This window comes from Abramis brama, assembly GCF_963993115.1.
Source record: "Abramis brama genome assembly, chromosome: 21".
NCBI classification, from domain to species: domain Eukaryota; kingdom Metazoa; phylum Chordata; class Actinopteri; order Cypriniformes; family Leuciscidae; genus Abramis; species Abramis brama.
Window position 1 is genome coordinate 5974305 of NC_139983.1, and position 13954 is coordinate 5988258.

Below are 13954 nucleotides of genomic sequence, written 5' to 3' on the forward strand. Positions count from 1 at the left end.
ACAGGTGCATCTAATTTAGGATAATAAATGGAGTGGAGGTGGACATTTTAAAGGCAGACTAACAGGTCTTTGAGGGTCAGAATTCTAGCTGATAGACAGGTGTTCAAATACTTATTTGCAGCTGTATCATACAAATAAATAGTTAAAAAATCATATATTGTGATTTCTGGATTTTTTTTTCCCGATTATGTCTCTCACAGTGGACATGCACCTACGATGACAATTTCAGACCCCTCCATGATTTCCAAGTGGGAGAACTTGCAAAATAGCAGGGTGTTCAAATACTTATTTTCCTCACTGTATTTTGTTTCTGTGTTGATTCTATATTAAAATGTCGATACAATGTAACGCATTTTCTCTGGCTCTTGTTTTAAATGAGTTTGTTCAGTTATTATGCTTCTTGTCGTCATCTGTTGACGTTGTACAAGCAGAGTGTGGCGGTTGGTCGGTGTGGTGTTAGTCCCGCCCCTCCTCCACTGTGATTGGACGGTTGGGTAATAAGTGACAATGATGTTTTACCCAAACTTGAACATTCTTCAACTCCCGGCGACCTGTAAATAACGCTCAGCGCTTCAGCGTGAAAAAGACGCTCAGCGCATCGTTACGCTCATGACGTTTTAAAAACGCGGCGCTCCCATTGAAAACAATTGAAAAAATACGCCAGCTGTGTGAAAAAATGCTTTAGTGGACACACAGCCTTATGCTCACCAAGACTGCTTTTTTTTTTTTTTACTGCCCAATTTGAATATATTTTAAAATAAAAGTAGCCTATTTTATTCCTGTGATCAAAGCTGAATTTTCAGCATCATTACTCCAGTCTTCAGTGTCACATGATCCTTCAGAGATCATTCTAATATGATGATTTGATGATCAAGAAACATTTCGTATCATTATCAATGTTGAAAACAGTTGTGGTGCTTCATATCTTTTCATAAATATTTTTTATAATGAAATGAAATTATATCGGCACATTTTTTTCAGGACTCTTTGATGAACGAAATGCCATAGTGTTTAATTTTTACCATAATGCTGTTTAAAGAGAAGACAAAGTACGATACAAATATCAGTCATAAACCTACCCTTATAATAACTGTTCTGTTAATAACTCTCATTCGATCCAAATGTCTGTGGGCGGGGATACAAAATGTATAATCTGTAGATTTCACAGTACCAAAATTCCAGTAGTCGGTACCAATACCAGTAACAGTCATGGTTTTATGTATCAATTTCTGTACAACAGAAAAAACTGTTGGAACTATTTTATAATTTTATTTAACAAAAAATATAATATTTAATGAGTTTAGTATTTACAAAGAAACATATTACATATTACAGAGAACAAGTGACAGATATATTAGTTTGCATTTACTTACTGCACAGATCTATTTTGACATACAGTATCAGACTGTATGCTATGGTTATACCACTGTCAATCATTGCAGTTTTGGATTCAATCGCACATTTAAATACAACTGTAAATCCAGAAACTTTGCAGTGTTCTTAGCAGTATGAAAAACACAACTTTTATTCAAATTGTACATGGGTTGAAAACAGAAAGCGAGCAAAGAATGCTCCCTTTATAATCACCTTAGTTGTCAATCACGCCTGCTCACTGAGAGCTACACTCTTGTGAAAACTCCAGCTGGAATCAACAGAGCTGTCTACACCACACAATCAATCTCTTATTTACATGGTGACTTTGTTGGTAATAATGAAAGGATTTCCAAGCATGCAGAACTCTAAAGCGCGCAGTTTTAGAGCAATGTTGAGCTGATTCTGACTAACTTAAAAGCCTCTGATTGGTCATTGCGTTCATGCGCTCAACAGATATGTCTGTGATTGGCTACAATGATCAACACGTTGTAAATAGAAACCTCAGAAGCTCTTCACAGAGCACTTACACATATCAGCGGGCACTGAATATACCTGGTACTCTGTACTAGCGGTCCTGAAGAAATGCTGGTATCACCACATATTTCAAATTTCAGTACCGATTTGATACCAAAGTACCGGTACTTTATGTGTCTGCCGTATTATACAAAATGTTTGCTGACAAAAAACCTTGAATTTCTCTGTCCAGGTAACACAGAGAACGAGTAAACATTGTTCATTTACATATACTACAGACACTGTAACAATATAAAGCGGGTTGAAAATCATCTTAAGTTCTTCTTTAACCTCAAACTCACTTTGAAGAGGATGCTGGCCAGGCTGTGAGCGAACGTGTCTTTTCTTTGGTTCTCCTGGGGTCTCTTCATCACTGCCTCGGTGATCCTCAGCAACACCTGCAGCAACTGCTCCCTAAAACACAGCCTCAGTCAAGCGCTTCTGCACACAATATGCTGAATGTTTCTGGATTCATAGTAAAGCAGAGCTGCGCTCCACACAGACTGACCAGGTCTGGCGGTTCATGTTCTGCTCCATGATGATGTGCCGGTAGACGCTGAGCACAGCTCGGCACGCCTCCAACTGGTTCTCCAGCAGTTTGGGCACATCCTGACATGGCTCCAACAGGAACACGTTGGCAGAGTTTGTCAGGAACACCTAAATACACAACAAACAATTCACTCTCTCAAACAACACTACGGGTCAGAAGTTTGGAATAATTCAGATTCTTTATGTTTTTGAAAAGAAATCTCCTGCTCACCAAGGCTGCATTTATTTGATTAAAAATGCAGTAAAACGGTAATATTTTGAAATATTATTACAATTTTAAATAATTGTTTTCTATTTGAAAATATTGTAAAATGTAATTTATTCCTGTGAGTTTTCAGCGTCATTACTCCAGTCTTCAGTGTCACATGATCCTTCAGAAATAATTCTAATATGCTGATTTGGTGATCAGTTATAATAAATTATAATTTGTTCTCAAATATAAATCAATAGTTTTTGTGGAAACAAGATTTTTTGGGTGATTCTATAATGAATAAAGACAAATATTTACTGTAAATAGAATTTATTAGCATATTATAGCATAGCATTTATGATGAATAGAAATCATTTGTAACATTATAAATGTATTTACTTCCACCCTTGATCAAATGAATGTGCCCTTGCTGAATAAAAGTATAATTTCTTTTCTAAATCTTACTCACCCCAAACTTTTGAATGGTAGTGTATCACAGCTTCAACAAAAATATGAAGCAGCACAACTGTTTTCTACTGATAATAATAATAAATGTTTCTTGATCATCAAATCATCATATTAGAGTGATTTCTGAAGGATCATGTGACACTGAAGACTGGAGTAATGATGCTGAAAATTCAGCTTTGATCACAGGAATAAATTATATTTCAAAATATTTTCAAGTAGAAAAAATTGATATTGTAATAATATTTCACAGTATTCCTGTTTTTACTGTATTTTTGATCAAATAAATGCAGCCTTTGTGAGCATAAGAGACTTCTTTTAAAACAAAGCATTTTCTGCTCTTTTGACCAGTAGTGTACACTATATCTGAAGACAACATGAAACAGCATTTTCAACGCCTCTAACATCTGCCTGAAGCAGTGTGAGAGCTGAGAGTGTGTGTGAGCACCTGCAGAGTGGACTGGACACCAGCCTTCACGTCCTGGTTCTGTTCTTCAGTCAGACAGCCTCTGCTGATGGCGCTGCTGAAGGAGTATGTGCGCCCCCAGCTGGACGATCGTTTGTGCCCATGAGTCTCCAAGACCTGAAGGTTCGATACAGGACAGGTAAGAGGGACCAACTTTATCCATCAGCATGAACCATATTTTGTGCGTGTGTGTGTGTGTAACCGTGCCTCCACATGCACATTGTCCGTCTCTGAGACCAGCTGCTCTTCCTCTCCATCTTCCTCCTGGCTTGTTGTCTCAGGCTCAGCCATAAATGTGGGTTTATCCTGAAGTATCCACTTCCTGTAGACTTTGATCACCTTGCGAGTGGCTGAAGCTTCACAGGACGGCAGCAGGAAAGCCTATGCAGTGACACACACACACACACAATGATGCTCACTCACACAATTGTCACAGGCTTTGTGGGGCTTTCAAACTTTTTGATAGCAAGAACTCCACGACATGTTGTAAAATATTAAACAACATTTATACATGTTTCCAAAATGAAATAATGCGCTTTTATGATTTTTTCATTTTATTTTTTTTACTTAACAACAGAAAATCAAATATAACAGAAAACAGAAAATCAAATATAATTCTTAAAGTTTTTACATTTTTTCAAAAAAAAATTCACAAAACTTCAAGCAGACTTTTTTATTAGTCTTTATTATGTTTATTAGTCTATATTACTTTTTTTTATTTATTATTATTATTATTATTATTATATATACACATTTCTTATTGTTAAAAACAAAAGCCCTCAATTAATCTCATGACCAAACTAGAAAGGAGAATGAAACAGTAAAGTCAGAAAAGTTGACATTGAAAACCCCAGGTCTGTAACACATATGTGCTTTCTGGTTAAAATTCTTAAAAACTTTAAATTGCAATGTGACTCTAGTAGAATAATGATTCTTTATTGTGATTCACACGAAAATGTACTAAACTAATAAAACGACTAAATCTGCTGAAACAAGTATTTAACATGATGACCAGATTCTGGCCACAAGGTGGCAGCAAAAGACAGAGCATCTGAACAGCCTACATTACATTTTGTGATACAAATAAACAGTTAATGATGTATATTTTATACAGTACCTCGAAATTATGGACACTTCTTTTTAATGATAAAAAGCATAAAAGTTGTTAAACTAACAAAAATAGGTAACACTACTTTACAGTGTTACATGTTACAAGTACATATGTTACATGTGGTTACTGTAGTAATAACAGTAAATTATGCATAATTACATACAACAAACCCTAAACCAAACCCTAACCCCCCATAGTAAGTACATGTACTTGCATGTATAATTACACTGTAACAAAGACACATTAAAATAAAGTTTTTCACAATTGCATCAAATTTAAGTGATAAAATGAAGACAAAGTGACTTAGTGATTAGTTCTAAGGGAACATTTTCATAGCTAATGTGATGAACTACACCTGTGGTTACTGAGATATATTTTAAAGTTACTAGCCTATGTTTTTCCTCAAGAAATGTCAAATATAATTGTATTAAATAAAATTTAAATATTAACATTTAAATCTAATATGATGTGAATATGATAGTATGATGCTTTGTGATATGCCACAATATGATACACATGTATTGTGCGGCAGTGGATGATATCCAGCCCTAGACAAGTGTCTAAATACTTTTTTGGGGTCACTGCATCTCTAACCAAGTGGAGAGTTTGTCTAAAAACGTGCCAACATGAGGCTGCAGATCTGATCACACTGTCTCTGACCTGATGGAAGACCTCGTTGACGAAATTGACATTGTCTCGTGTGGAGAGCAGGATGGACTGCACCATGTCGTAGACGCCTCGATGCTCCTCCTCGATGCTACACACACTGGAGTTGCTGCCTCTGCGGTCAGACAGTGTGCTGCTGTTTGAGTGATTCTTCTCCTGCTCCACAGGACCGTTGGACTCGGAGTCTGCGCTCTTCTCCTGACTGATGCCGCCCGCAGTCACAGTCTGAACACCAACACACACACAGCAGAGATCTGGCTCACATTCAACTATTTCCACAGACTATAGTATTAAGACTTATGAAAGAGTTACTAAGAGATCCCCCATAATCAGTATAAAACATGTGGATAAGTGTTTAAACTCATTTGGGAAAATAAATGTAAATGTAAATAAATTACATAAAATATTTCATCTGTCACCATTTACTAGGAATTGGCCAACATTTCACCCTCTTGGTTACTGAAGGTTATGAGTAGGGAATTCTAGAATCAGATACTTGGATAGTTCAACCAAAAATACAATTTCTGGCATCATTTACTCATGAGTTTCTTTCTTCTGTTGAACACAAAAAAATATATATTGAAGAATATGGGTAACCAAACAGTTAATGGACCCCATTGACTTCCATGGTATTGAAGAGAAGGAAATACTATGGAAGTCAAAGTTTCCCTCCAAAGGAACAACTTCTTATTGGCTCACACACTTCCAGAGGGTGTGACATCTTCACACTTTAACGATCACTGGTCACAAGATCACGGGGATTCTGGGAAATTCTGATGTGAAGATGATGCTGAGCTAGAGGTCTTCTAAGGAGCCCTAAGATTGTGCCAGGCTGCGGCCTTGTCTTTCCATTCACTAAAGATCCTCTGTCTCAAACAGGTTCTCTCTCATCAAGAAAACATCAGCAAGGATCAAATGGAGCCTCAACAAATTGCATCAGGACAGTTTAATGCATATGGGCGAGACATGCAAGTATCAAACTTACATTACATTAAGTATCCCAACCCATTTTAAAGAGGGTGTGTTGATCTGCTGAAACAATGCTATAACTTCTTGCTTTCCTGCATTCTGCTTCAGCTCTCTTTCCATTGCTAAACTCAACTGTGTGTGTGTGTGTGTGTGTGTGTGTGTGTGTGTGTGTGTGTGTACTTGTACAACTATCTTTGTGAGGACCAGTTTGAGTTTTAGACCATTGGAGTGAGGACAAAGAGAGTAAAGTGAGGACATTTTGGCCGGTTTAAAGGCCTGTTTGAGGGTCAAGACTTGGTTTTAGGGATAAGGTTATAATGAGGTTAAGGGTAGGTTTAGGGTCAGGGGTCGGGTTAGGCACTTAGTTGTGATGGGTAAGGTTAGGGTAAGCGGCTAGAGATTGCATTGTGTAAATGAATGTCGTCATAAAGATAGATGTACAAGAATGTGAATGTGTGTGTGTGTGTGTATATATATGTGTGTGTGTGTGTGTGTGTGTGTGTGTGTGTGTGTGTGTGTGTTAGATTAGACTAAGTGTTCAGTCTTGTTAATAAAATCATGTTTGTGTGACATGTAAAGTTGTTTGTGGTTCATGCTCATATCCTGGAGTCCCTAATCATGCAGATTTTGGCTACATGCGCTGAGTAGTTCTGTGCGGTAGTTATTTCCCTTGCCCCGGAAATGAACATTTCTCAGAATTAATAAATAATGAATATTGAGCGTTCACTTAGTTGACAGTGGTATTAATTCTGCTACATCAAGTTAATTCTATCAACTGATACAAATATTTATAATTAATTATAATGAGTTTTAATTAATTGTCCATGTTTCCCTTTAGCTAATTTGCTACAGCTGATTTGGAATCGCTAACATTCAAACGAATGTGTAACACAACATGTCATATAATACATTTTGCTAATTGTTTTGTATTCTTAAGCATCAAGTTTGTCATCACTCAAAACATATACAATATTAATGGCATTTGTTTTGGGTGATTTTTTGTAATTTTTGGAGCTTGACAGCAAGTGGTATGGAAAAGAACAGCTTAAAAAATCTGCTTTTGTGTTTTTAAAACAAAAATGTGAGTAAATGATGACAGAATTTTGGCTGAATTATGTCTATAATGAAGGTGTCATTTGAGTGAGAATGCTGGCTCAGAAGATATCTGTCCACGTTAGCTAGCAGACATTAGACAGTAGACAGCTTAAATGAGGGAAATCCATATGTTTTTTTGTTATCAAGCTTCCTCCCACCTGGATTATCTTAGGAAGGACCTCTCCTCCATTCTTAGAGCTGCTCGTGGCCGAGTTCACATACTTCTTCTCCAGGAAGAAGTTAACAAGCCACGTGATGAAGGCCACGCGGGGAGCCAGATACTGATCCCTAGTGCAGTATGTACTCTCGCTGTTGCGTGTCACTTGGATGTAGAGGGGCTTGGGTCTGTGAATGGGAAGATCTGAGAGACAGAGAGGGAAAATTATAACTAAAAATAAGGAATAACAAGTGTTTCCAGTTAATTGCCTAGACAGTTTCATAATGAACCGAAAATATTTTTACACTTCTCATAAGTATTTCACCATTGCTTTGACACAGCATCTATCAATCCAACTAAAATAGAAATTGTGACATGGCTTAATGCACTTAAGGTTGTGGTTTAATCAACTGAGCATATGATCTCAGAGCGGCTCAGTTCACAGTGAATGCCACAAACCCCATCTCTGCGTGTGCTGAGAGTTTAACACACACTTCAGAGGGCCAGGTATGTTTTAAATTCACATCGGTATAATTTCCAGCATTGTTGTGGATGGATTGGGATTGCAGCATTTCACTAGACTTTCAGTAATAAGAAGTCTGTTCTGTTGAAAAGAAGCAAAGATCTCCCTGCAATTTTCAATCAAAGTTAAAGCTCAAGAGTACAGAGTAATATCATTTTACTACTGAAAATTAATGAATATACTCATGAAATATTCAATATATGCATCTAAATGATCAATTATATAAATTATTGCTATCATTATTATAATTATTATTATTATAAAAATTGCTTGGCTTTCTAATAACACCAGTGTTGATGTCATGTGGACTGAGACACTATCACAACTAAAAAGAGGTTTGAGTCCACTTTAAAGTCAAGCATCAAGTCAATGCAAAGACATTTTTAGCGCAATTTTCCAACGGACAAAATTGCGATTGTTAACTCATGATTTCTGTTCTGTCTGTGCGCACCAATCTTGCACTTCTATCTCCTCCTCAACCAGACCACCTAGAGACTTCGGGTTTTCGGCATTATGTTAAGGAAGGTCTAATCTCGGGAACGCAAAAAAAAAAAAAAAACGAAAAAGATTTACTATCTCTTAGTGTTGTGATCCCATGACGTCAGAAAATTGCGCTAAAACACTCACTGAGTTTTTATTACTTGTTTTTATTCCATTCAATTTGGCCACTGTAAAGGTTTGAGCTCTTTATTTGCTCTCAAAGTGCATCAGACTGAGGCATTAAAATTTAAACTGCAGAAAATTGTATTATGGTCTAACAAAATCCTGTGGGAAACACTGAACAATATATGACAAACACGGGAACAAACCATTGACAGCCAACATAACCAGAGAATAATTCATTACTTATAGTGCATTATGTATTATCTTTGATTATTTTGCTGGCCAATATGACAGCAGCCTTGGGACTTTACATTAACACCCATCTGTGTGGATGCAGCATCACACAATACAAGTGTTTTCAGCTACAGATGGCACGTGTGTGTTTGTGTAGAATCCATCAATCTAAAACCTCCCAAACACCCCTCATATGGCATTCCTACTTTTTGCATCGTGTTAAAGTTCCTGTTAATTTTCTTGTCAGTGTTCCAACTTTCAGAGCCGGAGTTTAACAAGACATATATCTGGAAGTCTTGTATCCGCTTTGATAGAAATGTTGCCTTAAAAGCATAAGTTAGACAGTACAGAAATGACCAGGGGTGTGACAAGACAATGTACGAGACGAGACACAAGATTGAGTTCACGAGAACGAGACGAGATTTTTACACAGTATTTTCACTATTCACGTGTGTGTTTGTAGAATCCATCAATCTAAAACATCCCATCCTGATGAAACACCCCTCATACTGGCATTCCTACTTTTCGTATCGTGTTAAAGTTCCTGTTCATTTTCTTGTCAGTGTTCCAACTTTGAGCCGGAGTTTAACAAGACATATATCTGGAAGTCTGGTATCCGCTTTGATAGAAATGTTGCCTTAAAAGCATAAGTTAGACAGTACAGAAATGACTAGGGGTGTGACAAGACGAGACACGAGATTGAGTTCACGAGAAGGAGACGAGACGAGATTTTTACACAGTATTTTTAAGAAATCCTCAATGACGAAATACATGACTAGAAAAATATTCTGTGGGTGCATTTGAAACTAATCATCTTGTATTGAATGTCATTTCAGTTCTACATTCTGGGTATGAATTATCAACAATACTCAAGCACTGTGAAAGGTTTTGCCACAAACTCAGCTGATTCACTTCTCTCCTGTATGATTTCATGAATCTCTTCAGACCTTAGAGCTGTACGTGATTTATGAGCTTCTACAACTTTTGACCTCCTAATTGAACTTCTTTCCACAAATTGATCATAGGAATAAAAACAGTATACATACAAATTAATAAAAGTGCAAACAATAAGTGCAACCATAATCAAATAACTCTCTCAATATTCAAAGAGCAAATAGAGACCAACTTTTTCTTCAAGCATGACACAGAGCTAAGAGATGGTTACAACTACACAGCCCAGCCTAAGATAGCTTTCATATTGGGAGATATTTGCATGCATCAGGGAGCCGCTTTCAAAATGCGAGATATTGAAATCGCGCACATTCTACAAGATAAGACATTTGTCAGACGCGTAGGCTCTGTTGTGCATCGAATCCTCCGCCATGGTCTTGTCAGTCATCTCATCACGTGATCAGTGAACTCGATTCCTGCTGCACTACGTACGACTGCAGCTCGTGTTGGATGAGCTGGATGGAATTGAAGCGACTGTTATCCAACTGAATTGAATGGTTTTATTTCTATATAAAACAAAACGAAAGTGGAGGCGTAATGTAAATGTAGAGATGGCATATTCTATACTAACTTCACCCTCACCCTCCGTGATGACAATATCACAAGACAGCTTTTCACCTCGATGAGAAATCTCGTCACATTTTAATCTCGCGAGATCTCGTGGCACGAGATCATGTCAAACCCCTAGAAATGACCCATGTACTGATAAATTGAACTCAGTTATATTTTACAGGGGCAGTATGTAAGAATTCTCATGTATTAATTGCTTTTTGTATTGCTAACGTGTGAACAGCTTGAAACGAAAATCAAAAAGCAAGACATTCCCGACTTCCTAGGTTGTCTTTAAAAGCCTGTAGACTGATTTTTATGTATAGGAATCCAAAGGATCTGACGTTTTCGCGCGCTCACAAGAGCTTCTTTTTTTGTTCTCTGACACATGAAACAAATGCTTATACAATGTTCAGGATAATGCCGAAAGAGCTGTACTTTAATGTCATTGTGTCATGCAAAGAAAAGGGACTCATTCAAACTACAGTCAGATCTGTATAGTCTATAGTCTCAAATATCCTTTATAATGAAACTATCATAACAGTGTAATTGTAATTACCTCATCTGTCGACATGATGCTGTGAATCAGAGCTGGCGCAAATATATCCACATCACTATGATCAGATGCTTTCTTAAAGGTAGAGCAAGTTTTATAAACACTTTTTGTTATAGTCTGGCTGAACTCTTTCCACATCCTGATAGCAATCAATAACAGAAGTGGTCTAAATATTAAAACATGTACATATACCTTCTGTGTCTCAGGAGGACCAAAACAAGTTTGTATAAACCTATAAAAACATAAGTGTTTTTAATTGCGATTAATCACAGAAAAATTAGTGATTAGTCGAGTTAATTTTTTTAATCGATTGACAGTACTAGCTTTGAGACATGAGGTCATTCAACGCTGGCTCTCGTGATGCTTTGCAGAATCTGCTGTGTGCGTTCATGTGTTTCGGAGGAGACGGGGCTCTGCACTGAAGGGAGGGTGGGATCTCATGCTTTCAAAGCTAAATAGCTTACCTCTCTGCAATTGCCTTCCCTACCTCTAACTGCAGCTTTCCCACTGCTGTCATTTGTGTTGTTGTGTTTATTTTGTTATTGAGAGAAAAGCATGCAGCACATATTTACATATCTATCTAAACAGTGCTCTCAGCAGTGTGGACGGCGCCAAGATGTTTAGCATATCGCTGCAAAGGTATTTCCACTCCTTTTTACCCCTAAGCAAAGAACGAAGAAGAACTTTGTCATGAGTATATCAAGGCATTGAATTACGCTCAGTCTCTTGTACGTTACTCATGTGCGAGTGCGAACATGGGCAAAAAGTTGCTGGCTGCAGTTCACTCGATGGCCACCGGTGTCGCTAACAACAAGGGTTTCTGAATTATACATAGAGCCCCTTTAAGTTTGTGCTGAGAGATTGTCTGAAAACTATCATTATTATGAGATAATATGTGATACTAAATTATTATTCATTAATACTTGAATCTCTTGGCTAGTTCTTGAAATTGTGAGCTGCTAAAATCAGGTTTAAAGTGAAACGTCTCTTGTCTCAAACCCACCTAATTGTGGCTTGTAGAGGTTAGTGTGTTTTGTGAAAGAAGGGAAGAGATGAGGCAGGTAGTACTTCTTGAACAGGGAAAAGAGAAATCTGAAGCCTGTGTCCTGGTTCTCTTTGTTTTTCCAGTCCAAGCTGGATGCCTGAGGGGTGAAAACAAATATCAGGGGTTCAGAGTACATCACGGCAATCCAGTTATGAGAAACATGCCGATTTCCGACAGAACACAGATGTGAGCAGCTCTCTCTCACCTGGAGGACCATGACCTTGAGCACGATCTGGAGGACAGAACAGGTGTGGTCGTCTGCCACCTTCTCTCCGGGAACCGCAGGCACCAGTGGGGTGATCTCCTCCGGCACAATCTTGGCTACAAAACCACAAACACAGAGTATGATCATTTAAAGACATCTATGTCATTTATTTGCCAGAAAGATTTGCAAAATAGCTAAAAAAGATTAAGGTGTTAATTTCACCCTTTTTGTTAACATTTTATTTGTTTGCATTGTATTATACAGTTTATTTATTTATTTTCTTTAGCATTTACCGGTTTTATGACCAAATAATTTACATGAATGTTCTAGTTTTTATTTTATTTTTACAAATATTATTTAATTTCAAAACAATTTCTACCAAACAAAATATTACACAGCTTGACATAAGTAGAAAAAAAAATCATATTCATTAAATAAATTTCCAGTTTTCCAGGTCTGGAAATTACACTTTTAAAATTCACTTATATATCCAGGTTTTCCAAGAGCGTGAGAACCCTGGTTTTAAATAAAAATGACAGTTGTTGAGGGAAAAAATTAAAATAACAAATATGACATCAGTTTACAACTTTATTTTTTAGCAATTTATCTTATTTTAAAACCTGTTTTATCTTATTTTAAATCCTTTTAAGCCAACTTGAGGCCCCTGTGGAAGTTTGCTGAGGCGCCCTGCTTGAGAACCACTGCTCTAGATATTTCAATGCAAGTCTGTGGGATTTTTTTCACATCATGTTCAATCACACTCCACCCCTCAACAAGCTGCACAATATAACAATACTTGGATGAATGTTCAAATCCTGATCTTAAAGAGGCCATATTATGCCCTTTCACAAAGTCTTGATTTCGTTTTTGGGCTCTACTAGAATAGGTTTTCATGATGTTCAATAAAACACATTTTGCCAATCTTTGACGTTGTTGCAGCTCCTCTCTTCCCAGTCTGTCAGTAACGCTCAGTTTAGTTCCTGTCTCTATGAAGCTCCTCCTTCTGAAAAGCACACTGTGCTCTGATTGGTCAGCTGGACCAGTGTGATTGGTCAAGCGATTCGAGCATGTTTGGGATATATCACGCCACTACTTCACTACACTATTTCAACACACTACTAACTAACCAGGCCTCTGCCCTTTATTCCGCGTATGCCTTTGGTGGGAATTATTTAAATTAGGAATATTGTGACGTGTTTGTTCCCGGAAGAAAACTCTACAATGGACTGCAAGACTACAATGGATACATTTCAGAAAGAGTGCACACTGATATAGAGAATAACTCCCTTTGGAGGGACTTCGCAGACGTTTTTCATGCTCAAACAGCAACATAACACACTAAAGAAAGCTGAGAAAGTAAAAAAGAAAAAAGAAAAATGCATAGTAGAAAAAGTAATGCCTCAGCACACAATGATAGTCCTACCCCTTCAACAACAGGTAATCCTGCACAAATTATTCACATCACTGGTTGAGCCAGAAGTTCAGAGTGTGCTTTGTCAGCTCCACACAGTCTGTTACACACCGTAATGCTTAACTATTATGTTTGAGACTTTATAGTTGTCTATGCCCAATAAACTTGGGTACAGAAAGCATTTGAACCCTTTAAGCCATGAAGGCATTTTTTTTTTTTTTTTGAGTGACACATAAAAGTTAAGACCCACAACTCCAAAACTATATGAAGGAGTCAAAAGGTAGGTATTGTTTGATAGAAAACTTTTAAACATATGTATCTA

General features: G+C 37.3%; 1 protein-coding gene across 3 annotated transcripts in view; it reads right to left on the bottom strand.

Annotated features, from left to right (window-relative positions):
• ralgapa2 (Ral GTPase activating protein catalytic subunit alpha 2) overlaps positions 1–13954 on the bottom strand; it is a 191051-nt gene that overhangs the window by 104657 nt on the left and 72440 nt on the right. For all 3 annotated transcript variants that reach the window (XM_084096035.1, XM_084096034.1, XM_084096033.1), the window contains exons 7-14: positions 12222–12337; positions 11975–12113; positions 7557–7759; positions 5329–5559; positions 3765–3938; positions 3540–3674; positions 2396–2544; positions 2190–2301 (exon numbers count right to left, since the gene is read on the bottom strand). In XM_084096035.1, the coding sequence (XP_083952161.1) occupies positions 2190–2301; positions 2396–2544; positions 3540–3674; positions 3765–3938; positions 5329–5559; positions 7557–7759; positions 11975–12113; positions 12222–12337 (1259 nt within the window). The remainder of the gene's footprint in view (positions 1–2189; positions 2302–2395; positions 2545–3539; positions 3675–3764; positions 3939–5328; positions 5560–7556; positions 7760–11974; positions 12114–12221; positions 12338–13954) is intronic.